A 27,472-nucleotide genomic window follows, 5' to 3' on the forward strand; every position below is an offset into this window, starting at 1 on the left:
CAGGTATAAAGACGCTTGCAAAATGTGCACCTTTGAAACTTTGTACATATAAGAATTAGTTTTATAGCATGGAAAGGTAATGATTGTAACCCATAGCTTATTACCCTTACATGAGACAGGCATCCAAGTTATTGGTCATTGCAATATGATTAGACATTCCCAGCATTTCCCACGTTGTCCCTGCTACTTGGTATCAGGGGTGTGGAATTTAATAAAATATCTACTTGTCCATGGGGCAGGTTGCTTCATAAATCTACTTGTCCTGTAACAAAATCCACTTGTCCCTTTGGTGCCATGTAGTGTGACGACAGATTATGGCAGCAATCTCTTTATATGAGAGGTCTGATCTAGCCTCTCTGATTATGCCAGGGCTCATAACCTTGTAGTATTGAATACTTGCAGTCCCCTTATGTTGCGACGATTCGGCAGATCTACATACTGGGGCTGAAGGTAGTGGAAAGCAAGAGTTCCAGGGTCAAAACGCCCTTTCGAGTCTTGCATGTTTTAAGGGTTTTCATCAACTCTTCTCTAATCTTTTCCCAAACTGAGAAATGTTGGAAATTTACTCCTGACAATGGCAGATGGAAATCTTCTTCCAGAGTTGGGTAAAAAGTGGTTGGAGGGTAAGTGAACTTGCAAACGCTCAGATTTTTGCATGAGCAAATTTACACATGCATATTTACTCATGCTAAAATACAGTTTATAAATATTTTCTAGGAGTACTAGTTCTTGTCCTACTTCTGTACCTTCTTGGAAATTCATGAAAGCCGTAAAGCTGCACTTAATGCAAGGACATATACCATGGGTGCACCTTTGAGACATTATTTAATAATTGGGCCCCTAATTTGGTCTAGTTACAAAGAAAGGGTAAACACAAATTAGTCACTGGGACCTGGTTGTAAAATAGTACAGTAGAGAAATGGTCCCAGTGGAACAATTCTTAAGAGGACAGTTTCAAAACACAATAGGCACGAATACACCAATACAACGTGAATCCAAGTCCAATGTTATTTAATCACATTGAACATTTCAAATGTTTACGAATCAGCGAATGAATCAAGAATGTCAAACAAGTGCCCAACGTATAGGGGAGAAAAGTGAGGGGGAAAGGTAGTGTGCTTCAAGTGAGGGTTGGAAAGGCGCAAAGGAAAGATAGTGACATTATATTCATCCTCATCATTTACAATAGAAGCAGCTTTTCTTAAGCCTCACAGTCAAATGTTGGAAAAATACGTAGCCATGATTATAAGTACACTGTCACAGTGAGAAAAGCACTGTTGAACAAAGCTGGCATATAACAGTAACGCAGTCGACGTTTTGACCCCCAAAGAATAGGTAGGTTGCTTAGATCCTTGCGCCGGGGTCTTCCACAGGACTAATCGAAGGGGGGGGGGGGGGGCTGGGGGCACCTGGGGAATCAACAAAAGAAACCCTTAGTATGAAGTTAGAGGGACGTTTTTTATACAGAAACGGAAGGGTACGGTGAAGCTAAAATTACCATGTGCTACCCTTGATTGGAGGTGGTACCGTTGTGTGTGGGCCCACACACAGCCGTACCATGTTGTTGCACCAAGGATATTGTGCTGCATAACTAAATACCTATAAGGTCCCAAAAGCGAGACCTATTGGCTGTGCCAATGCTTTTTTGTAACTTACAGCTCATATCATGATCAGTGCAGTTTCTCCGGAGCTCAAGCGTTTTCTGTTGTGCACATGCATGTTGCAACTGTGGGCACTCCTTGAATCAGTGCAGTGCTATGCTGCAGACACTGCTAATAAGTCTCACTTCAAGGAGGTTACTATTAAGCTGCAGACTCGAGACACGGTGTCTGGAGGGCTTCAGGATGTGGCGGTTACAAAATCCGACAACTACAAAGTCACTTTTAAGACATCGGAGCTTAAAAGAAAAAATTCTAAAATAGATCGCAATGCACCATGTCAATCACCGCTTTACCTTGTGTGTGGTAAAATGGCTGTAACGCACAGTGCTTGGTGGAGTTACACACAGAGCGTATTTTATTACAGCAGAGAGACCTAGTGTCTGCGGCAGGACTTCCCTTTAGTCACTGCCCTTAGTTTCTGAAAACACCGAGACCTGTTGTGTGATGTCACCACTTTCCGCAGACACTCGTACATTGGATGTTGACCACTATTGAAGGGAATATCGCAGCTCAAATTAAAATGGTTAAACGTGTCATTAAATCTGGTCTTAAGATCTGTGCAAGAGCAAGGTTTAAAGACTCGAGTCAGTTCGGCCCAAATTACTACGAATTAAAAATTGATTCGTATCAGATCACATACTCGCATTCTACCTAAAAGCGCTTCGGTATTCGCATTAGTCGTCGTTTGCTATGACTGGGAGGCATCTATATATCTACAGAACAAAAGTAATCGTGCTGCCTTTGTTTTTAGGTCCGCCTGACCCAGCGCATGTGCTGGTCTGGCGAGACTTTTTGTGAGGGCTCCAAAAAGTGCTACCACTGTAGCCTAGAGCTACAGTGCATGTGCGCGCCCCTCACTTTCACGGCCGCTTTGATGTGCTCCGTGAGCCAGTTTCCTAGCAAGGGAAACGGGCAATACCAGCGAAAACTACACTCAGTAAACCTATAAAATCTGAAAAACAGGCCATTATTTCAAGAGACTTTTCACAGAACACATCTCGAGGCAACGGCTAATTAGTCTTTGGCTTTAACAATAACAGTTCTTGGGCCTGATTTGTTTTCTTTTATAGCTTTCATAGTAAAGAGGGGCGAGAGGCATGGCTCGAATGATGAGGCATTGGCAGCGGTACACTTGCTTGGGCTCGGCGCTTTGAACCGTAATACAATGACGTGCATTGCCCGGTCTTTGGGGCTGACAAAAGTGTAAACGAACAGCCGACTTTTCCCAGCGAAGCTCGCGTTTTACGTCTCATTGATAAGTTCAGACTAACGCTTTTTTTCAGGTTTACATAGCGCGAACTCGACCTGAAGGTATTGGAGCCCTTTACATGAGCACCAGTTACGTTACCCAAGGCACATTTATTTTTGATAGGCAGGGAGAGATTACGTGATTGATTTGCCCAGAGTCACAGGGTGTTAAGCCGAGGGTCGAACTTGCATAACCAGCTCCAAGATCTGCAGCTCTGACAGTTAGTCCACATCCTCTCCCAGCATTAATGTCAATTTCTTACCCGTGTCTTGGTTACCATGCTTCCAGCTACTTTTTGAATCCGAGGTGAAAGGCACACACTGAAGCAATCTAAGTGTATTTCGTCGACTTTCAATCAGTGCTTTACTACTGTTGAATAAGCCTCCTGCTATGAACTGACAAGGCCAATAAGCAGAGGTAAATTGTCGCAATGGAGACAAAAGCACAGGAACACCAATCTAGACTAGGCATCTTTATTTTATTGACCATTAAAGGTCATGCGTGTGACTACTAGCCGCTCACGGAGCGCCAGCACGCCGCTGCCCGGGTCACGGGAGGTCAAGTACAGGGGAGGCAGCACAGCGTGCCTGCAGCCCTGTAGTAAAACTAGCGACTTTGAGCCTGGAACGCTGAAGCCTCAAGTTTCACTTTTATGTGCAAAACCACAAAGGTACGCTGCCAGCAAGCAAACTGAACTGATTAGCCTTCCTCTTGATCAATGGTATGGCTAATGTTCAGAGCCACCTCCACTGCTGCTTGGGAAATGATAACTTTGAAGCAAAACACGCGCTCATTAAAAAGAAAAGTAAAGGTTAGTACAGGTTAGTACTATCAGGCGCGCAACACCCATTGGACTCAGAGGGCTTCAGCCCCCCTGTCGTGTGTGGCAGCCCGGGATGAGACAGCTTCCCGGGCACACACACAGCCGCACCGAGCACTTCACAGGTCTTTATAACACCATTTGCATGTTAATGAGGCCTTGCTGTTTCACCCCTTCTAAGAGCCCCTGCAGCTCCACTCTGCCTATTGCTTAAAGATTCAGCCCCCCCCCAAAACTTTTTCTTAACCCCCCCCGGCTGAAATTTGTTTCTAGTTGCGCCTCTGAGTACTATAATGTAATGGAGCTGCCAGGTTCCCAAAACCAACTCTCCACCCGGAGGTAGTAGGGGAAAAATACAGATTTACCAAACTGGATATATTTTTATTTCAACAGTGAAATTGCCAAATTTCACGGACCACACATACACAGCCACACATACACACACACAACCACACATACAACCACACATGCACACACACCACCGTACAGGCACACACAACCGCACATGCACACACACAACCACACATACAGCCAATAGGTCTCGCCTTTGGGACCGTATAAGTGTTTAGCCACGCAACAGTTGATGTGGTTACACCAAGGATATTGTGCTGCATAACTAAATACTTTGAAGGTCCCAAAAGCGAGACCTATTGGCTATGCCAATGCTTGTTTTAATTGACACCCAAAAAGAAAAGTTTTTGCGCTCCCCTCTCAGATTTTTTTAAAGCCTGCCACCCTTTTTGAGGCACAGGAATTTCAGGTATAAATATACAGTGACGAACTTGCGGACAACTTGCGATCAAACAATTTGTTTCGGATTTGTTGCAATTTTGTAAAGCACTCCAGGAAACCCAATAAATGCGACGAGATAAAAGCACGCGCGTAACCTGATCCACGATGAGGAATGCAGCTGCCACCCTACCCTGCGTGCTGCTGCTCGCTCCCGAGTACCAAACGCTGTGGGAGTGAACGTTTATTGGAAAGGCGGGACATGCACCCGTCTTTGGCCAATTGTGTGCTTTCATTATTAAAAGCCACACGCAAAGGCCAATGGAATGTGTGGGAATTGCCAGACCCACATGGTGAAGTCTCAGGGAAGTTGTGCTTACAAGAAGCCTCCCATAGAGCAGCGCATGTGCGCTGCCCTTGGCTCGACCTAAAAACGAAAGTTTGGCTGTGAACTGCTGAACTCCATATGTACAGAGTTGGAAAATATTCAGACTAATCCGTGTCAATTTTGAGTGGTGGTGAACCGTCTGTGTGTGAAATGCTGGCATTTTCAGCAATTTTTGTACTGATATAACCATTGCTTGCGGTGCAGTGTGGCGGGTAAGTGCGTCTGGGGATGAAGGGTGAGTCACCTGAAACTTTGCTGCAGTAATGGAGTGTAGATGTTGTGCTGCGCAAGACCAGCAAGCCGCAGTGTTATGGTTTGAACAGAACACACGGTGCCTCATGTCCATGAGAAGCGATGTTATCGTAGGCATTCTCGAGCCTCAAGAGAGTGCGTAGGGCAAGGACCATCAACGCCTTGCAAAGAGAAGCTCTACCCCGTTGTGCATGCCGTTAGAATTCCTGGCGGCAGCAGTTCCCAAGTATGAAGATTGAGTGCAGTGTTTGAAAGCAACTGCAAGGCTGCTGTGCGCTGCCCCTGAGAATTCCATGGGAATACGTACTGAATTTATTGCCAAATGCATGTGAGGTATGCGTGTACGGCTGACATAGTGACGGCTCAGCTGGGAGGCTGGTTCATGAACTGCTTTGATGATTCATCGGCTGGTGGCAAGACCAAGAAAAGTGTTTAACAGTGTTTTCACCAGGAAGTACTTGGCAGTGTGACGCATGTTGGAGTGTTTCACTTTTTAATGTGAAGAAAAGTAAACTGGAGCCCTTTTATGTGAGGAAAAGCAGCAGTAGAACAACGTGCGGTCCTTCCACAAAACAAATTGCATTTGGGACGTGCATCCAGTGTTTTGGGGCACTGTCAGTGTATTTTGGAAGATATTTCTTGAATTCCCCAACAGATGATCCTCGCGTGGTATAGGGGGGAAATTAACTGTTTCAATAGGACGTGCAGCACAGTGTGGTTTTGGATCTATAAGCAGTGTTCTAACCAAATTTTCAGGTGAGATCCTGGAGTATTTTGAATTTGGCTGCCAAACATTACATTTTTTTAATGCCGTGGTCAATGTTTACATATGACATTGGTTGTATAATACATTAGTGTTCTCAAGTAGTCTGGAAAATGTGTGTGTGTGTGTGTGTGTATATATATATATATATGTGTTGGCAAACGAGGCAGCATCTGTGAGGCCTGCACAAATAACATGACTACATTTGTCCTTCACTGGGAACCAAACACCCAATTGTAGCACCTGACTCTCCGAGGGTAGCGTTGCAGAGCAGTCTGAGGCTTACTCAAGGGAGGTGGTGTGGGCTAGTAATCGCCATTTGCAGGTGCACAAAAATAACACTGCATAATTGATTGTCCAGTCTGTACTTTGCTTTATAAAAGTAAGAGTACATTTATTAAACACACACACTACTCAATACTATGCACCAATTTACAAATATACATAAGCTGTTGGAATTACTTTGAGACATTGCATAACATCTCCACCCCTCCCGCAAAGGTGGGGTGGGGGCTAGTACCACCACTCCCATGTATGCACATCAACTTGCCCCCAATGCAGATAGTTGAACATAACCTGGAGCGAGGGCCCTGCGCACTGGCACCATCCCAGTGGCGACCCACCCCATTACCTCAACAACCATTAAAAAGGGGTAAACCTGCCTTGGTGACACATGACCCTGACTGAGCATCTCCTACTGACCATAAAGTATGCACCTCTATATCTTAAGGGCTAGCAGTCTGGGGTCTTCACCTAAGCGCAGCAGCAAGAATCCATGTTTACGCACACTTTAGAATGACAGTACTCATCACCTTGGTTGATCATTTGAATGCAGTGCAATTACAGCCCCTAAAGGCATCACAGATGAAATCACAGGAATGCGCATATACAGCCAGACACCCTAGCAGGACTGTCTGGCAACATAGCCCCACTTGGCTTATGACATCTCCTTACACCTGTGACTTACAGTCCCTTCAAAAGAAGTACTCCTGGCAACTACCCTTCTCTTGCAGTGTGCCTCTTCACTTTAAAAGGAATCACAGGTAAAAGCATGGGATTACGTAAATACAGCCAGACCCCCTAGCAGGAAGGTCCAGCAACAGAACTCCATTTAGCTTAACATCACCTTACACAGGTACTTCACTTTACACATGTGACTTTCAGTCCACCTAAAAAGAAATAACCAATAGTAAATGCATTTCGGTGCAATTACACCACTTCACCTCCAGGGGATGCCCTTCTCCAGACATCCCCCAACTCAGCCCTTCACTCCATGATGCACTTCATAGTACACCCTCAGCTGTAGAACATAAGTTCCAGCCTAAAAGGTGTTAAAGGCTGGCTGAGCCCCTGAGGGGTTATTCTTTCAGATGCCCCGTGAAACTTATGGGTGGACTGTTCTTCTTTATGCTGAGGGAGGCTGCGGTGCTCCTGCAGCCCCCTGCACCTCTTTTCACGCATGAGGGTGAGCACCTCCTCTGGGGGCCACCAGGCACCACATCGGCAGATTTCTTTGTGCGGGGGGGGGGGGGGGGGGGGAGACTGCGCTTCTCCAGCAGCTCCCCCAGCACCTTTTCACAAGTGAGGGTGACCCCCCCCCCCTCCTCTGGGGGCCACAAAGCACCAAAACGGCAGATTTCCAAATGCCTGGCGAGGCATTATGGGGCGCTTCATGCTCCTCTTTACCAGCCCCAGCCTCTGGGAACACACTCCTCCGCCCTCGGGGTATCTGATTCAGCAGGGTGCTGTCTTCACTGGCTCCCTGCGCCAGCCTTTCGCCTGGCTCTCCTCCGTGGCCTCTCTTCTCCCTGCACAGAGGCCACTGCTCCTGTGCACCGGTCCTGGGCTCTTCTTCTGGTGCTGTTAGGGTCCTGGGGGCAGTCAGGGGGTCTCTCCTTCCAACTGCCCATTGCGCCAGGCTCCAGCACCTTCAGCCTCAGCAGACCACACCCCAGAGAGAGCTTCTCTTCCTGTGCAAGCACTTTTTAAAAGTTGAGTAGAGGGCTGGCAGGAAGTCCCTGTTGGTCCTATCAAATAGAGACTCATCACTTTCCTGCCCCTGCTCCCTCCTTCTTGTCCAGCCTCTGGGTTTTTAAAAAATGGTGTTGTCCAGTATCTCTGGCCACATGGCCTCTAAAACCCAATTCCTTCCCTCCTTGGTGTAGCCTGGTGCCTGGCACCTAGTGATGGATGAGTCTGTAGCCCCACCCATCATCTCTTCATGGAGAGGAGGCCCTCGCTTGTGGAAGAAAGGTTATCAATCCATCCAGCTGAGGTCAGCCCTCAGCCTGGGTCTGGTCATGGCTGGCTCCGAGAAATATGACAGTTCTGGATGACCCAGAAGCAGTACAAATATGACTTTGGACTCTGCAGAATACTTATTTTCACATTCGCTACATTGGACTTAAGTGCGTGTCTGGAATCTGTAGGCCTAACGGAAGTTAATGTAGCCATGGGCCCCACATCCCCAGAGGGGAATAATGAAGTAAAAACACAGTAAAACACACTGACTTTCCCTGGAATGTTTCTTTTCAGTGTATAAAGTCTATTCCATGTCACCACCCTATACTGCATAAGTCCTGCCACACCATCCACTTTGTAGCTGCTCCTGGACTCCGCATGCTAGGAATCTCCCATGCGCAGCCCGTACACGTGTGCACACGCATGTACACATGTGTCTGCATGTAACCAGGCCGGTGTTCATTACTCCAGCTGCTGCACAGTGGCCTGGTCAAGCCAGGGGAACACCAGTAAAACCCCCATGCAGTCTCTTGCATCCTGAGTTCACTGTGGGTGAGACCCAACTTATGAGGCTCCCCCACAGTAAAAGCTCAACAATTAGGTGCTCAAAAAGCGAAAAATCCGGGCGACTCATAGTGTCAGAACCACCTTCTAACTGTGTGTGTGTGTATATATATATATATATATATATATATATATATATATATATATATATATATATATATATCCATCCTACTGGCGGTCTCCAGTAGGTAGTTATAGTTAGGACCTATTATCCATAGGGAATCCGCAACATTCTATTTGGAATAACTTTGGCGCCGGTTGACGAATATTCGCTAAAATTTTCAAAACTGGTGGGGCGCTCTGGTCCGCTCCTATCCTGAACGTCTCAGGGTGATTCGTCAAGCGGGGGCTGAGGAAAAAAAGGGGGGGGTCCCAAAACGTGTTTTTCCCCATGCAATTTTCCATAGGAACAGTTAATCGCAGCTACAGCCCGAACTGGTGAAAGGAATTACACCAAATTTGGCAAAAAGATAGCCCTTGGTTCACACTCGTACCTTTTGCTTAAATGGTGTAAATCCGTTCAGTAGTTCCTGAGAAAATCAAAAGTAAAATCATCTATGGGCGCGGTGGATCCGCGCACCCTGCCGAGCACGAGCTGGATGCTAATTGGCTGTCAACACTCCAAAGCAGGAAGTGTTGGTAGCCATCTTGTGCCTCGATTGAACCGAGGCACAAGAAAGCACAAAGACGCGCAGAACGCAAAAAGGGGGCAGGGTAGAAACACCCTGACCCACTAGGCCTGCTCATGGGGTCCCACAAGGACCCTCGGGGGGGGGGGGGGCATTTTTTAAAAATCGGCAAAATCTGTGCTGGGTGCGCGAATCCTGCCGATATAAATAAAAAATACTGGCATTGCGCCGGAGGTCACGCCCCCTCGTTTCAGCACTCTGCAAACGTGCCCCTTGGAGCGTTTGCGGATGGGGAACGAATTCCCCTTGAATAATGGGGGTCCCTGGGGGCCAACTAGCCCACCAGGAACCTCCAGTATGCGCCAGGGGGCTGCGTTGCAGAGGTTTTCTGGGGCCACGCCCCTTTTTACACCTCTCTGCGACTCAGCTCTGTGGCGCTTAATGGAGGTGGCTGGTGGGGTAGTTGCACCCCAGGGACCCTCAGGATTCAAACGGGGGGGGGGGTAAACCCCCAACTTAAAACTCTCCATGGGGCGTGTTTACGCAGTGGTGAAGGGAGGGGACGGGGCCTGAGGTTGACGTGTGCAAAAACGCCCTGTGGCATGTTTTAAGTTCAGGAATTCATTCCTCTTCAATCCGGAGTGTCCCTGGGGACCCAACTAGCCCACCAGGTACCCCCAGTAAGCGCCAGGCAGGTGCGTTGCAGAGTTGTAAAAAGGGGTGGGGCCTACGAACACCTCTCTGCAAGGCAGCTCACTGGCGCATACTGGAGGTACCTGGTGGGCTAGTTGGCCCCCAGGGACCCTCCGGATTGAGGAGGAATTAATTCCTCTACTTAAACCGCGCAACAGGGTGTGTTTGCAGACATGTCACCTCAGGCCACGCCTCCTTCCTTCACCACTGTGCAAACGCACCCCGTGGCGTGTTTTAAATTGGGGGATTAACTCTTTTAATACTGAGGGTCCCTGAGGGCCAACTGGCCCAACCGGTATCTCCAGTATGCGCCAGGGAGCTGGGTTGCAGACAGGTGTTCAGAGGCCACGCCCCTTTTTACACATGAATGGAACACAGCTCTGTGGCGCTTACTGGAGGTACCTACTGGGATAGTTTGACCCTAGGATTTAAGGGGAGTTAATCTCCCAACTTAAAACGGGCACAGGGCGTGTTTACACAGTGGGAAAGGGAGGGGACGGGGCCTGAGGTGACGTGTGCAAACACGCCCTATGGCTCGTTTTAAGTTGGGGAAATAATTCCCCTTCAATCCCGAGGGCCCATGGGGGCCCACTAGTCCACCAGGTGCTTCCAATAAGCACCACTGTGCTGCGTTGCAGAGAGGTGGTCCAGGCCGTGCCCATTTTCTCTGCAACGCAGCTCGATGGTGCTAACTAGAGATACCTGATGGGCTAGTTGTACCCAAGGGACAGTCAGGATTCAAGGGGACTTTTATCTTATCCCCCAAATTAAAACGGGCATAGGGCGTGTTTGCACACGTCAGCTCAGCCCCCCCTCACCAGTGTGAAAACGCGCCCTGTCGCGTTTTTCAGAGGTAGTTTTAATACCCCTGCCCTATTATATACTATGGGCTTACAGAGGAGGTCTTGCTAATAACAGGGGTACCCCAACACAGTCAGTTACTACCAGTACCCATCTGAAAAAGTTGAGGGTACAGGATGATTTTGAGCAAAGTCTCTTTCTGCTCCTCTGTTTGTTCTTTCTGCACTTCTTCCTGCAATTTTCTCAGTCTGTGAGGACTTCTGTAGCTTCTTTCTGCATTTCTTTTTCTTCTTTCTGTCCTGTTTTTTCTTCTTTCTTCATTTTTCCTACCTCTGTAGGCATAGTTAGAAACTAGCATTTTAAAAAGCTTTGAAATTAACTTACAAAAACCATAGGTTGCAGTTACGTTAAAATTCGAAATTAGCATTTAAAAAAACCTTTGAAATTCACTTAAAAAACCATAGGTTTCAGGCACGTTATAGTTAGGAATTAGCATTTTAAAAAAACTTAGAAATTCACAGAAAAAAACAAAGGTTTCAGGGGTGTTATTTAGCTGGACATTTCACTCGTACAAAACCATTGAAATTCATTCCCCTGTTATAGTTAGTTCAGCTAACTATAACTCTCGCCTCCGCAATGCACTGCCGATGACGTCACATATTACATCACTCATGACCTGGTCAGTGACATCACTGATGACATCTCAAATGACATCAAATGGTATATTTTGACATGGTATTACTTTATTATTTTGTCATTTTATCACATAACACTGGGAAAATATTTCATGCAATTAGTGCCAGTTAAATATCTAAATACAGCAACAAGCAACTGAAAGGTGACTATTCAACTTTTACTAACTCTTGATCTGTTTGAACTAGAAACAATGTTCTTTCGTCAAAATATGTAGGTCATGCAGTAGACATTGGGTTTCTTGGTAATTCCAGAAAATTAATAATTATGAGGGAAAGCGCAGCAGCATTGCATAATTCCAGAGGCCCTGCCTATAATGTACATTAAGAGCATATGAATGCACCAAATAGAGGTACTCCATTCTCGCCATTATACCATGGCCCTTTCAGGAGGATTCAGTCCGGCCTAATAACCCTGACGCCCATGCCTCTGAAGAATCTACATATAGTGATATTCACTTTTATCCATCCTTGACGCTTCAATTGCTTCTTCATGTGGCAAAATACCATTGCCTTAAACTGAGCTCAGATCCTGTTTTTTGTTCTGCAATGAATGCTCTGTTGCAAGGGTTAATTCTGTCTCTGAAACTGCGAGGGGAAATTCACCATTCCTAGGCTCATTCCATAATTCGCTCAGTGGGGGGCGGGGGGGGGCATTAGATATGGGATTGGAACAATGATCCACAGATCCACATTTCAATGTTCACAAATCTGCGACCTGACTTGTAATTGTGTTGCTGAGCTCTAATTTCTTTAGAATAGTTACTGTTGCATCTAATCTAAATATAGATTACACGGTTTGCAAAGCATGTATCCAGTGAGTTTACAGCTTCTGTAGTCCAGCAGCACAGCTATGAAAATAACCTTAAATAATCAATTAATTGCCAATTGTAGGTGAAACAACCACCCTATTCCAATTTAGTTTGCCGAGCGCTTCAAAAAGTGATCCACTTCAGGGGTGTGGAATTTCTGTAGCCCGAGCCCAGGACGTATTGTTTGGGGTCAAGGGCAGCGGGTTCAAGTTAATTTTGTCCTTGGGACAGGTATGCCCAACCCTCTGTAGAACATACCCTTTGGCTGCCAGATTACAGTACCACAATATGGATCAGGGCAGGGCATTGTCTGCTGTTAAGGTAATATTTGTTTATGCTGTTCGAAAATATATTTATAGTTAATTAATACAAGAGCTGTTACTATTAGGGTGAGCTCTGTAAGGAAATCTTAAGTTCAGACTGCACTACTGACAGTGGTTCCACTATAAAAAGGTGTACGCTTGCAAAGTTTAACAAAAAAAGTACGTATAATGCTTCCAGGATGTTTTCTGGTTAGAAGCAAATATATGCAAAAGCAAGATTAATTCTTTGCTTTCAAAATAAAATGCTCATAAAAAATGCAACTAGGAAAAACATTTTATTAAACTTCTGTGAAATTTTAGGTACTGTTTCTTTGAAGCATCATTTAGTAAAATGTGTTGATCCATGCTAGTATTTCCCCAAAATATTCATAATGGAAAACCAGTGTAACCAGTTTCAACAAAATTATAGGAAACATAAAAATAAACCAGCATTGGCAAAGCCAATAGGTATTACGTTGGGTGGTCAGCCTTTTGGTTTTGTTTTTTTACATGGTTCTTGTAAAACTTTATTGTTGTGGGAGCTGCCAGGACCACATCATTAGAACAAACATTGGCAAAAGCAAAAAATGTTTTGGTCTCAAAAGCCACACGTTGCCACAGTAGTTCCTGGCACTGAACAAAACTACTTTGTATGCCGATAGGCTCCTTGTGATAGAGCAGAATGTGGCCACTCAGTGAAGCCATCCGGTAGATGGAGAGAATGAATTTGAATAAAATCAACTATTTGATTAATGCCAGACTTAAGTAGGGGCCCATGAAAATCGCACAAATGCACTCATGGTATATGTCGTTGCATTAGTGCTGATATGTGGCATCCATGAATGCGCAAGAATTTACAGAAGTAGGTCAGGAAATCTTACTCCTAGAAAATATTTGCAAACTGCATTTTAGCATGGTCTTTTTTTTTCTAGCACATAACATAAGTGAACTGAGCTGATATTTCAGAATATATCGGAGTACAAATGAAGCATATTTTTGATTTGGTGGGAACAAATATTGAGCTGATATTTCAGAATATATCGGAGTACAAATGAAGCATATTTTTGATTTGGTGGGAACAAATATTTTAATGATCAAAACCAATCTATACACTGCAGGCCTCGACATCTACTTGTCCGTTGGCTCTAGCGAGTCAGATTTCATGAAGTAGAGCTATTGTTGGACCTACTGGTCCACTCTGGTGAGTGAACTTGAGCTGGAAAGAAACACATGTTCTGTTCATTCAGAAAGTGAATGAGCAGTAACAGGCCATGAGAAATCTACTTGCCCACTTGCTATGGAGAGTCAGATTTTATCACGAAAAGATATATGTAGTGCCTACTTGCCTGTTCTGGCGAGCTGACAAAGAGCAGGTCTTCTATTCCCTTAGAAAGTAAAGGAGCATTAAAGATGCCTTTAAATCTTGTTTTTTATCTGGTCACATGTGTTCTGTGTATAGAGGCAGAAGTCAGTTTACATCTTTTTGTAATTACTTTTCTTTCTCTGACTGCATATTTCCAGGATTTTGTAAATTGAACTGTCTGATATGCTGTACAGAGTGTGAAATGAAAGGCCGTGGTCACTTTTTTTAGCACCTATTTAAATCGAAAATTAACTTTACAACCATTCCAAAATATATTTCAGTAGATATGAAAGCCATTTTTTTGTAGTTCTGTATAATGAAAAAAATAGTTTAATAGGATGAAAAATAATCTGAACACTTTACTTGGTGATGTGCAAATGAAAAATGTTTGCTGAAACCCAATATTCACTGTATAGTTTTATCAGTAAAACTGCATGTTAGTGGGAAAGCTTTTAGCCATTTCCATGGGTGATTTACTGTGTCTAAACGACTGTGCACTAACACAACGCTTCAATAATCTATTAAGAGTTTCTAAGCATGAATTGAGACACTCCTGCCCAGATGGCAATCGTATGAGTCAACTAAGAGTCAAGTCAGACTGTTTTCCCGGTATGTGGGTAGATTCTTACTATACATGGAGCAAACGTTTAGTCTATTTAATCAACCAGAAGAGTTTTTTTTATGTACAGCAGAAATGCTGAACTCATTGAAGGTGCTCTCAAATGTTTAATGAAGAAAAAGGCAGCTATGTAAATTAAAATATTTGCCTATGATCACACAATTTGGGACCAGTTTACGGGTCAAGTACATTAGTTAGGTCGAGTAGGTTATTGAAGTTACTAAATCTGCAAGTCTAACATTTTGAAGATTTTTTTTTTTTCGAGGCCTGAATTAAGATGTGCTTAAATTTTATTTTTATCGTGACAGACTTACTGTCTGTTCAAGGACAGAGGGCAAATTTCAGTTTGTCTTTTTAGGCCGAGCCTGGGCAGCGCATGCACGGCTCTGCAAGGCAAACTGTATTCAGGTATGGACTTGAAGCTCCACCCAGTATCCGCCCATATTTTTAATTTGCTTGTCATTGTCCTTTGGAAACTGTAGATTTCATCGGTCAATATGCCCTTCTTAGTACCGCCTTGTCTTATTTTGTAACCTCCCATGAGGACATCCTCTGTTACATGTGTTGTTACTTAGTAGGCTTTAATTACAGCCTTGGAGCACTATTTGAATGTTTTTAGGTCAAGCCTAGAGTCCGTGTGCAAGCCCTGCTATAGGGTAGACTTGTAGTGGAGTACATCATGGGAATGGAAGCTCTGCCCATATGTGTCTTTCGTAAATGCTTGCGTCTGATTTGTAAATGGGCTTGTTAGTCTCTCCTTAGTACCGCCTTGTCTCCATTTGTACCCTCCCATGACTACTGGACCTTTTACTTGTGTCCTTTCGATATTGCCTGCATTAGCCCTTCTGGCAAACTCTTTGCCTAATAAATTTAAACAGCACTGGTGGGTCGCCAGCTTTAGCAATGGCGGCTGTATTTGCTTTTACTTATTGGTGTTGGCATCACACCATTTGTTCCAGATGCTTCACTGCTTGTGCTCGGTCTTAGAAGCCACCGTTTGCTTATCTTTAGTTGGCTTTGTCACTCATTCGCTTGCTTTTTAGGTCGAAACTGTCTGGCTGTGAAAGACATATTGGGGACATGTAAAAAGCTGACACTTATGCATTCGTCTCAGTCCTTACCATTGAATTTTGTCATTCATATATTCTTGGTTTTTATTGGCTTGTTTTATTCTTGTTAACTGTACTGTTGGTGTGTTTTTTTTTTTTACAACAAACTTTATTGGCATTTATAAGGACACTGGGTAGCTCGTCCCCATACACGGTACCAATATGGATAGAAGAACAGTGAGAATTGGCACCCTTGTTCAACCACCCCCCCCCCCCCCCCCCCCCCACCTGGTCTGCAAAACATCAGACCCCCCAAACCCTTCCCCCCCCCCCGCCCCGCCCGCACATCACACCAGTCCAGAGTCCAACACAAATATGCAACATTTCCTAACAGCATGTGCTCCATATTCTGATTACTCTTCCTCAATTCCTAGGGCCCGGGGCCCCGGAGGGGAAGCCACCGGGGCTCTGATTAGCCTCTCTATTTGGTCCAATGGCACTGCACCCTCCCGCACAGACAATACGATGCCCCGATATCGCGCCCATCTCTTCCAGACTTTACCATGCTTGGCCGGACAACCCCTTGCCAGGAATACCGCCTCTTCCGCGGACATGCAGCGATCCAATGCCCTCTTGCAGGCCTGAACCGGGGGCGGGGCAGAGGACTTCCAATGCTGGGCAATATGTCGCTTGTGATTAAACAAAGAAGACTAGCTTAAGTTGACCAAAGTGATGCAGTACTCAAAGTAGTTCTGTCACAGACACCTTGTCCTACCGGAGGACGACGGCGGTACAACAGGTACAAGGCAGGCACTGACCAGAAAGACTGGTCATCCCCTTACCGCTTCCCTCCAGGAAGCCTTGGCTAATAACCCAAAGCGTATGCATGAGAAGGGAATCCCCCTCTCACACATAGAAAAACGCCTTAGTGAGTGTATCACATAGTCTGTACCACAACACTAAGTCTGTTTTATTTTCACCACACCCTTTTAAAAACGGTCCTGAGGAAAGCCAGAATACTCTAAGGCACTGGCTGAAACATGTCGACCATCTGAAGGACGCAGGGGGCAGTAACTCTCCACCCTTACACGTCCTGTAGCCTTACTTTTAACCGCTGGTGTCGGCCCAGTTATTAAAATTTAATTTACCCTTGGGTACTGGGACCACCACCAAGCCGTTTTAAATCACAATTCACCCAACCTCACTGCACTCTCAGCAATATACCAGCTCCGCTGTAATCAGGCGTCGTAGCACACCCGGGACATACTAGGTGTCACTGGGTGGGCCCGATGATGAAGCATGCCACCAACTAGGTTGGTGGGTGAGGGCTTCATGAATACACCTACAAGGTGTCTGTGACAGAACTACTTTGAGTACTGCGTCACTTTGGTCAACTTAAGCTAGTCTTCTTTGTTTAATCACATATAAATCCCTCGGGGACATGGACTAGCTTTCTAGTCCTCTCTCTCCCTCTTGTTACACGCAATATGTCGCTTGGCCAGCGTCAAACCCAGAAACAGGAGGTGTTGCTTATAGATATTGCCCCCTATCTCCTCGGTACAGTGCAACAGTGTTAAGTGGGGATCAGGGGGAAGCTCCCAACCCAGCACCCCCCCCCAAGCAGGACAGAACCGCCTCCCAGAACGGGTGTAGCCGACCAAAATCCCACACCGTGTGGAGAAATGTACCATCCCCGTCGCCGCAGCGAAGACACGTGGGGGGACTCAATTAAGTGCATGCGCCAAAGGCGGTGCCGAGTGTAATAAGCCCTATGCAAGTGTTTGAATTGTATGAATCGGTATTTGGTGGCTACCGCCGCATCTCGCGGACCCGCGATAGCTTCCGCCCAATCATCCTCCGTGAGTGTGGGGATATCTCGCTGCCACGCCTCCTTGGTGTTATCTAGGGTGGTGTTCATGAAGGTCGTCAGTGTCTGATAAATCTGTCGGATTTTGTGATCCCCGAGGTCCCCCATCAACAGTCTACCCTCTAGCGGGTGGAACTCTGGCAGAGTGTCTAGGTGTTGGATGCTAGGCGTGAGGGCATGCCTCAATTGGAGATATTTATGAAACTGGGATTTATGCAGCTCAAAGTCAGCCTGCAACATCTGGAATGATTTAAGCGACACCCCCTTCATTACATCCCCCAACGTGGAGATCCCTATTACGTCCCAATACCGAAAGCCCTCCAAATTCGCTGTTTCCTTGAGCAGGGTACCCTGCCACAAAGGGGTGGCCCGCGTAAGCCTACCGCGCCATCCGATAGAGTTGACCGATTGCCGCCAGATCCGGACCACCGTGGCACACGCAGGGGCAACCGTCCCAGCGAGGATCGGCTATAGAGAAAATGCAGCAGAGGCCTCTCCGCCAATGCAGCCCGGTCCAATGCGTAGGCTGGATCCACGGGGGAGGCGTACCACCAGTCATTTATCACTAGGAGATGCGCGGCCCTGTAATATGCCTGAACGTCCGCCACCGCTATGCCCCCGCAGTAGGTAGACTGCACACACGTCGCCAAGGCGACCCTCACCGGCCCGCCATGCCATAAGAATCCATTCAAAAGTGCATTCAGCTGACGGAACCACGCCTGGGGCACCTGGAAGGGGTAATGCTGGAGATGGTACAAGAGACGCGGTAAGGTCACCATCTTGAAGATGGCCGATCGGCCATAGAGGGAGAGTGGAAGGTGTGACCACACCCTGGTTTCACTGCAGACTTGGGTCAGCAGGGGCGCGATATTCAAAGTCCAAGCAAGATCCGGCGTGCGAGTGACCCTCACTCCTAGGTATTTGATATGGTCCGGGGCCAGCACTAACTGGGAGGCCCAAGCCTGACCTCTCTGGTCTCCATTAAGGGGAAATAAAGTGGACTTAGCAGGGTTAGCAACGAGGCCCGAAGTTTCGCCGAAAACCCGCAGAATCTGAAGCACCCGGGGCCCGGAGGCCCACGGGTCCGCCATGAAGAAGATGACATCATCGGCATATAACGCGATACGATCAGAGTGGCCTGAGGGCCAGTCCATACCCCGAATAACCGGATCGGAGCGGGACCACGCCGCCAATGGCTCGATTGCCAGCGCAAACAGCAGAGGGGACAGCGGGCATCCCTGCCGCGTCCCCCATTTGACCGGAAAAGAGGGGGAACAAGCGCCCGTCACCCGAACCGATGCCGAAATATCCGTGTACAGCAATCGAGTATACGCCAAGAATCGGGGCCCCAAGTTCACCGCCCCAAGCAGCTTGAACAGGTAGGTCCAACTAAGGGAGTCAAAGGCTTTATCAATATCCGCTTGGAGCAGAGCGGTTGGCCGATCCAAACGCCGGGCCTCGGCGATGACATTGTGAAGCCGGCCTGTTGGGGTGTATTTGATCTTAGGATATGTGAGGATCTCAGTTACGTCTGTTCGCTAGAAAGTAAAGTGACACTCTGCGGCGCTAGAGGAGAGGGGACACACCCTAAACCCTCACAGTACTGACCCCAAGGTCAACCACAAAAGAAATGCCTATTCTCTGCACAAGCTCCTATTGAAAATAAAATTAACATTTCCGTTGTATAAGAGAGTTCAAATAAGGAAGGACTTGTTTTATTTGACCAGTCTGGTCGGAAGAAGAACCGGCGGAGAGGAAAAGAGTATAGAAGACGGTGAAGAGCCTGACAGCCCTGAAGAAGTCGTAGGGTCTTCGCCTATCGAAGAAACACTTGTTGGCTGGGCATTGTGAAATTAAAGACAAAGAAAAGAACACAACGTATTACTCTTTCTTATACAATGCAAATTAATATTAATTTTAAATATGAGCGTGTGCAGAGGATAGGCATGGTTTTATTTTTGTTAGCCTATCTTGCTTGTGTTTGTCCCTCCCTTGGAGCATAGCCATTTTTACTGCCACTCTGATCGACTCCTTCTTTCCTTTTCACAGTACTTGTTTTTTTGAAACTGCCTTTTCATTTTCGTGAAGCATTTAAAGAAAGTGCATGTGTTTTCCCGCACGATCTTCCAGTGTGTGTTACCATTCCTCGTCGCTGTGCTTCTCTGCACGGCAAAGCTCCATTTTACTGTTGCCTACTGTTTTCCCCATCTACACCCATGTAGCTCTCTCCAGCATGTGTGCTTCTCTGCACCTTAGCGCTCCACGTTCTGTTTAGCCACTTTTACCCTAGGCCCACCCGCGTCCCAGTTACTTTCAATACCCAGTGTGCGCCTCTGCGCCCTGTTGCTTTCGTTGCTTCAGCCACTTTCCCAACCCACCTGTTTTCCTGTTAAAATAAAACTTTGTAATATTAAAAAGAAAATAGGTGTTATGATGTGCAGCTCATGCACTGTCAACATGTGCAAAGTCAATGTGTCCTTAAGCCGAGGTCTGTTGACTTTGCCAATGGATGTTTAATTTGTTTGGGGGGGGGGAGACACTGATCTGTCGGACACTGAAGATGCATCAGGGGTTCCCCCAATGAGCGAGAGACACTCCTGTGCATTGCCTCAGCTGCACACTTAGGTCCTGAGGTGTTTGGCAGTGTCCCCTTCCCGTCACATTGCCCAACCCCTTCTCCCCCGGTTATGGCTGCAGGTGACTTCGTCATCCAGTGACGAGGCGCAGCTCCTGTGTCCTATACTTTCTCTATCTCAGTCATGCCCAATAAGGAGATCACACCTCACTGGTATGTAAGGGCTCACTAAAGCTACTCTTTACTGGTAGTAGTTTCATTAAGGCTTGAAGAACTGTGAGCAAATGGTGATGACTGAAAAGTTTGTTTCCCTTCTCATTGAAGGTACACCACCAAGACTGGGCTACATTGGCGCTCACACACTGTAAACATTAACCACTGGTCAAGCTGCACTGATAAGACTCCACCTCCCCCTGCTCCCTTCATGTCTTCACAAAGATTTGCTCACACTGGACCTATCCTCTTTCTATCAGTCATATTTACTTGTCCTCCATTAATACAATCCATAAACACAAGCCCTTGTTAACATCTCCCACTGTAAATATGTTTTCTAAATAATGCTACTCAGCTTACTAATTTTACGTTCCCTATCTGCATGAATGACTGAGTTGGGCTCACTGTGGAGTAGCTACAAGAAGTAGGCTACACTCCCCTGCATGGTGCACATTTCACAAGTAAATACATTCACTACACGACTAACTACAAAGGAAATATTTTCATTACTTACATTGGCAGCACAGGAACATTTACAAGGCTGATCACATCCAAAAGACTCTACATCCTATGCACATGCTACAATAATTTTATAGGTCAACCCATCCACGACTAGCCAAATTGCATCATGCTGGCTGACAGCCCCGCATGACTAATAGAAACCCATGCCAGCCGCCTTTTGATCAGCATACAATAGTGTTCATGTTGCACTTCTGCCCTTCTAAGCACTGTATACATAACAGCTGTAATGTACAGTGATTAGATCGACATAAGACACAATGTACTATCTGTAATATACATATTTACTCCATCTGTTCAACCGGAATTCACCTCATACTCCACCAACTAGTATTGTACATAGCATTTCAGGGACCTCTGCTGCCATTGTAAGCAATGCAGATAATTGTTTTTCTTTTGTAAATTAAACACAGTTTACTTGGGCCTCCGTGCATCTGAGATGCAAAAAATGAGTAGACCTTTCTGGCTCGGATGCACTCCAATTCAATGCACAAAAAACGCCACTGCTCCAGCTGCCCCAAACCTCGCTCAACCTTCCATCACCCCATGATCAAACTGTGACGCAAATCCCTATAGTTTGCCATGTCCACCCCTCTTCCATCAATCTATTTTTAAATAGTGTTTCCTATAACACTATTGCCATTTAAAGCTCTGTAATTGTTGCATGACCCGCCTCTCGTCCTTTATTGTTGCTCCCCCCTTTTCTTTTTTGCTTGCCCCTTTTCTCGCACTGTGGTGTGGCCACTCACATACTCCAGACCTGTTGGGAAAACAGTCAGTGCTGGCCACGATTTTTTCCCCCTTCTTTCCTAATGGTGGTTTAGTTGCTGCGATGTTCTACAACATAGCTAAAAGACATTGACGGAGCCAATAGTTCTCATAGGCGAGACCAATTGACTTTGCCTGTGCTTTTTATTTGATGGCTTACCCTGCTGCTCTTCTGTTTGACCCTCTCCTGAAAGCATATCCTCTTCACAATCATTTTGGTTGGCTTGTATTCATCCACTACTTTTCTTTGTTTAGCACTCTTTCCTGTGTGTATTCTCCACAAAGTACCTTCCTATGACCTCCATGTTGATCCTTTCTGTGCTGCTCACTCTTTTGTGTGCTTAACCCCTGTCCCCCCTCATCCATGTTGGTCTCTTTCTTGTGTGCTGTTTGCCCCACCTCCTCACTTATTTTTCTCAATGGGGAAATTCATTTAACACAGTCAGAGAATCGCTGTGAACAGCATCCTGTTTGCTTCCTGGACCAGCAAGCCCCATATCTTCTTCATCCCAAGGCAAATAAAAGTAGTATCATTTCGATGGGCAGAAAGTGGCATGTGTTCTTGGACAATGGAGTAGTCTCATTCTTAAACTTTTATCTTGTGTGAACTCATTGTAAATTGCATTTCACTTAGTGTTCTTACATTTTTTTTCTGTCAGTTAATAGCTTTCTCAAAAAAGTAATCATGTTTGTACTTTTTGGCAGATGGTTTGTGATGGGACCTCCTCGTTCTGGCACAGGAATTCATATTGATCCCCTTGGAACCAGTGCTTGGAATGCTTTGGTCCAGGGGCACAAACGCTGGTGTCTTTTCCCCACTAATACACCTCGGGAGCTGATAAAAGTGACCAGAGAAGAAGGGGGAAACCAGCAAGATGAAGCTATCACCTGGTTCAGCATTATCTACCCTCGCACCCAACTCCCTACTTGGCCTCCAGAGTTCAAACCATTGGAGATTTTGCAGATGCCTGGAGAAACGGTTTTTATACCAGGTAGAGTAATGTGGTCTTTCGCGTTGATCTTTTGCTTTCCCCTGAGACAAATTGTACACATGGTAATGGTATTTTTAGGTATATGTTTTGACAGTGTAGCTGTTAAGCAGACAACTTGCTAACAATGTTTTGAGAGTGGGATTTGGGTCTGCTGTTTTGAACCATTGGCTTTCTTCAGCCAGCCTTACTTAGCCATTGGTTTGAGACTTTGTAAATCACACCGCGCCTAAATCAGTGGGATAATTCATGTCTCACCTAATGCTTATGGCTGTTTAACTTATCCTTCTGCCTTGAGTGAACTATAGCTGCCTTTCTGCTCCTGCTGAATCCCTCCAGGGTCTCTCACGTTGCTGTGCTAATACTGCATGTATTAGTGCATTAAATCTGGACCTATTTGCTTTCCCAGTTCTTGTTTTGTATTGTACTCTTTTAGGTGCTGCTGTTATATTTTGAACATTGTTCAGTCAGAGTACTCACAAAATATGTATATTGTGTTTGTCAGGTTTGTGACAGTGATCCTAAACTCTAGTTTTTCCCTGTAACATGGCTGTAAACTGGTTCCCAGCCCCTTAACCACCTCTATCCAGCATTTTGTTTAACTTATGAGTAGCATGATGATCAGGTCTTCTACTGTTTTTGGCATGGTTTGAACGTTTATTCACCAGTAACAGTGGCTTTGTAGTATTTGTAAGAGTAAGGTTTTGAAAGTGCATAGCGATGACTTGACCAGTATTGTGTGCTGCAGTTAATCATGGTCTGCTATGTATATTTTGACTTGTAAAATGTTCTGGCTAACGTCTGTAAGTATACAGCCAAGTTGGGTGTTTGTACTCTCAGCTATGTCTAAACTTTGAAGTGCTTTTTAGGTCTCGCTGAGCCAGTGCGCATGTGCTGCACATGATTTTGCAGGCCTGAAGCTTGAGTGCATGATGGTGTGCATGTGCACAGCTGCTGTTCGCACTCCCTTCTCCCCCTCCCTTTTTTCGTCAGCTTTAATCAGGCTCCTCTGCTGCTGGCATTCCCCCCCCCTTTCTTGCCCAGCCCTTCTTGTCAGTTCGGCTTGTTTTTTAGGTTTCGCCTGCGTAGGCTGCGCACATGCGCAGTCTCGCTGGCGAGATCTTATGATTTTAAGGGGCTTTGATTATCGGGCTTTAAGCCCCACCCCTCTTTCCCATTGGCCGGCGTCACCGTTTATGATAAACGGTGGCCAGCCATTGGGAAAGAGCTCTTCGTGACGTACACTTTTCTCTTTTTGAGCCGTCCCACTTGGACTGGCTCGCCTGCCTTCCTTCTGAAGTAAAAGGTTTCTTAACTTTATGAGCAACACATGGCCCCATAAAGATAATAAACCTTTTACTTAAGAAGGAAAGCAGGCCGTCCAAGTGGGATGGCAGAAACCGTAAAGTCTACATCAGCTGCCTGGCGAGCGCTAAAACATGAGCAGCACGAATGTATTGCTTCCGTTTTTAGTTTGTTTTGTAGTTTTATTTAGAGAAAAATGGTCCCGGAGGAATTGGAGCGTGAGCACCAGATAAATTAAACAGGGGTTTTAGGCACGGGGAGATTAAGTGATTTGCCCAGAATCACACGATGCTTAGCCGACGCCGAGATTCCAGCCAAGTTTCTGCACCAGCCTCTTCTTGCACATTCTCTGGAGATTGCATTTCACTCGGTTTCACTACTTGAAACCAGCATGGGATCTGATACAAGGCTCGGGGTGGCAGCCAAAATGTTGCTTAGTGCCTCACAGGGGTTAGGTTACAGCCCGCAGGGGCCTGGGGGAGGGGTGGTAGATAATGAAGAGAGGCACATGGACTGCCAGCCGAGACCGCAGGCATGTATGGAGAGAGCAGACTGGCAGAGACTGCACAACTCCACCGAAAAATAAACATGCTGCTACAGCGAGACTCTTAGCACGCTATAGACTGATCACCAGGGAAAGGAGACAGACAGCTGTACGGAGACGCACACTGCTAGAGACGGGCGACTTGCAGCTGTACAGAGACTAGACGCCCACTGCGAGAGACGGACAACCTACAACTGGACGGAGACACCCAGTGACTAGCTGCCTACAACTTGAAGGAGACATCCACTGTCGGAGAGAGCCTAGAGAGACGTCACCGTGGCTGCCTAACTTCACCAAGCAATTACTTTGATGGTTTAAGAGGCACCTGCTGCATCCAAAGAGACAGCCACAGGAGGCTGTGGGCAGGACCCCACAGATGCACTTTGACCGAGAGAAGAGCCTGATACAAACCTCCTGCGCTGACCTGACACTAACAGTGAAAGGGGGACCCTCACTCTCAGTGTGAGAGAACTCCCTATACTCTGAGTGTTAGGGAGCCCCTGACTCTCGCAGTGTGAGAACTCCTTGATACTCTTGAGTGTGAGAGAACCCCTGGCACTCAAAGTGTGAGCGCACACGCTGTGAGACTTCTTGCTTCATTCACTTAGTGGCAGTTGCAGGAGCCAGGCTGCTTCCCACCCAAAAGGAACTATCTTAACGTGGGCTCTGGCATAGTAAGAAAATTAATTTCTTCGGGTTGGCCAAATGCCCGCTCAGATTAGCAAGGGTGCAAATAAGTGGAACCAGGAGGATATGCTTCCTTCCTGTGTGTTTTGTGCAAAGACTGCTGTAGCTGTGGTGCCCTGGTGCCACTACACTTGCTGGCCTTTTCTAAATGAGCGTAAATCGCCACTATTTGCATGGCTTTCATTGAATTCCAGAGTTTACAAACTATAATTCATATCTACAACCTGAAGCCATGCGTTTGTCAGGATCGTTCATTCCTAAATGTGGGCTTCCCATTGGCCACCTGCTTTTTGGCCCGTTATTGCCTGACTTCCGCTTTGGCAGAGCGTGAGGTGGGATACCGTGTTTTGCGACAGTTTCCCCTCTTTCTCCCCCCCCCCCCCCCCCCCCCCCCCACCCGAGTTCCTCGGTCTGTGCGTGATGGGCTAGCCGCAGGCAAGGTGTTAGCAGCGTAAGGAATATATATGAATATAGAGGAGCGCGAGAGAGGCAGAGGTGGAGGTAAAGCGAGAGATGGACACCTGGAGAGAGGGGAGTAGAGTAAGAGGAGGCAGGGATGGGACCAGAGGAGAGGAAATGAAGGCAAGGAGACAGGGAGCATGAGGAGGAAAAGAGACCGGATAAGAGAGGGGAGGATTCATAATGAGACACAGGTGAAGGAGACCTGAAGAGAGCGGTAAAAGCAGGGACAGAGACAAGGGTGGAAAAAAGGAAGACATGAGAAAGAAATAGGAGTAAAACTAGAAAAGCTGACATGAAGAGAAAGAACTAAAGCAAAGGATGGAAGAGGACTTCAAGAAAAAAAAACTAATGTGTGTGAGGGGTGGGGCAGGAAGAGAGACCCGAGAAGCGAGGGATACCAGAAGAGAGATTCCTAGAGACATAAGCAAGTCAGGAAAAGTGAAAGAGGCAGCGATGAAGGGAGGGAAGGAGACAAAATAATGACAATAAAATAGATCCGAGAAATCCGCAGGTATAGGGAAAGAGGAGCTAGGCCAAGTCGCAAGAGATCGGAAAAGTGAGATAGGGAAAGGCAGAGATTCGTCTGGAAAGAGAGTTGGAGACTGGTTAAGAAAGAGAGGCTGGAAAAGAGACGCCAAGACATAGGAACAGCATGAGAAATGAAGGCATGAATAGGGAAAGGAGATGGAGACATGTGTGGGAAGACGGGAGGAGAGGGAGTCACCAGCAGAACAAGAATTAGCATAGCCAATTGTTAGGGCTTCCCTCTTGGCTTTGCTAATGTAGACTTATTTGCTTTGCAAATGTGTTTTGCCAATGCTCTTTCAAACCAGAAAAATAAAAAATAAAAATTTCACATGCTAAACAGCATAGCTGTGTCTTTATGCACATGTGTATCATGATTAGGGCTCCCAGTTAAATTACCACCACTTGTATATTTCTATTTAAAGCACTAAACATACAGAGCATGAAATAATGGCTCCAAAAAAAAGAAGGCAGAAAAGTAATTGAGAGCTTAGCAACGAGAAGAGCAGAGCAAAAAAGATGGGGCGAGAACAGTAAAAAAGACACAAAGAAATAAAAAGGCGCAAACACAACAAAAGAAAGGGAGGAAATGGACCGATGGGGAGTGAGCAGTATTAAACAGATGAAAAACAAGATGAGGAAACAGTACGAAAAAGAAAAGATGATGGAGACGAAAGAAAACCAGTTTAAACAAGCATTAAAAATGCAATAGGTCTCGCCTTTCATTAAGTTAAAGCCATTTGCTTTGCTATACAATACCATTAGCAAAGCAAATGGCTTTAACTTAATGAAAGGCGAGACCTATTGCATTTTCAATGCTTGTTTTAGATACCAGCAGGTAATACCGCCCCTCACTCTTTAAAACAGCGTGCTCGAGTGTGATGTCATGCGTGATAAACTTTGCTGGGGGAATTAGAGGCACGTAATTTTAAAGCTGAGAATAACAGTCCTCCGATCTAAAGGTCAAAAACAAAAAAACTGGAAATCACATAACACAAAATGTATTTGACTAAAAAGCAGAAACTGCCCATAAATACCAAACATGCCGTTAATAGCCTTGGAACTTCTGCTAAAGATTTTCTAATGCCTTCTTTCATCTACTCTGAAAAGGTTATTGCATGGGCACAAAGCTTGAAAAACAACTATTTGATACATGCTCAAAGGTGTAAGTTATAATTGTAGGTCAGTCTGGAAAAAGAGCAACCTTGTATTTAATACACAACACAAATTGTATGACGTAGGATTGCCTTTTTTTAACTCCCTTTACGTTCACATTCAATTAAAAACCATAACCGAATTAAAAAGCACATCCATCCTATGTCTAAGATTCGTCCTCGTATTTTGGAATAAAGTCTGACAGTCTTATAAAAATTAATTTATGGCAAATCCTC

General features: G+C 45.9%; 1 protein-coding gene across 1 annotated transcript in view; it reads left to right on the plus strand.

Annotated features, from left to right (window-relative positions):
- The window catches only part of JMJD6 (jumonji domain containing 6, arginine demethylase and lysine hydroxylase), an 82,532-nt gene that overhangs the window by 1,835 nt on the left and 53,225 nt on the right, over positions 1 to 27,472 (plus strand). The window contains exon 3 of the mRNA XM_085616899.1: positions 22,275 to 22,561. Within this exon, the coding sequence (XP_085473025.1) occupies positions 22,275 to 22,561 (287 nt within the window). The remainder of the gene's footprint in view (positions 1 to 22,274; positions 22,562 to 27,472) is intronic.

The sequence above is a fragment of the Triturus cristatus genome, chromosome 7 (genome assembly GCF_964204655.1).
Source record: "Triturus cristatus chromosome 7, aTriCri1.1, whole genome shotgun sequence".
NCBI classification, from domain to species: domain Eukaryota; kingdom Metazoa; phylum Chordata; class Amphibia; order Caudata; family Salamandridae; genus Triturus; species Triturus cristatus.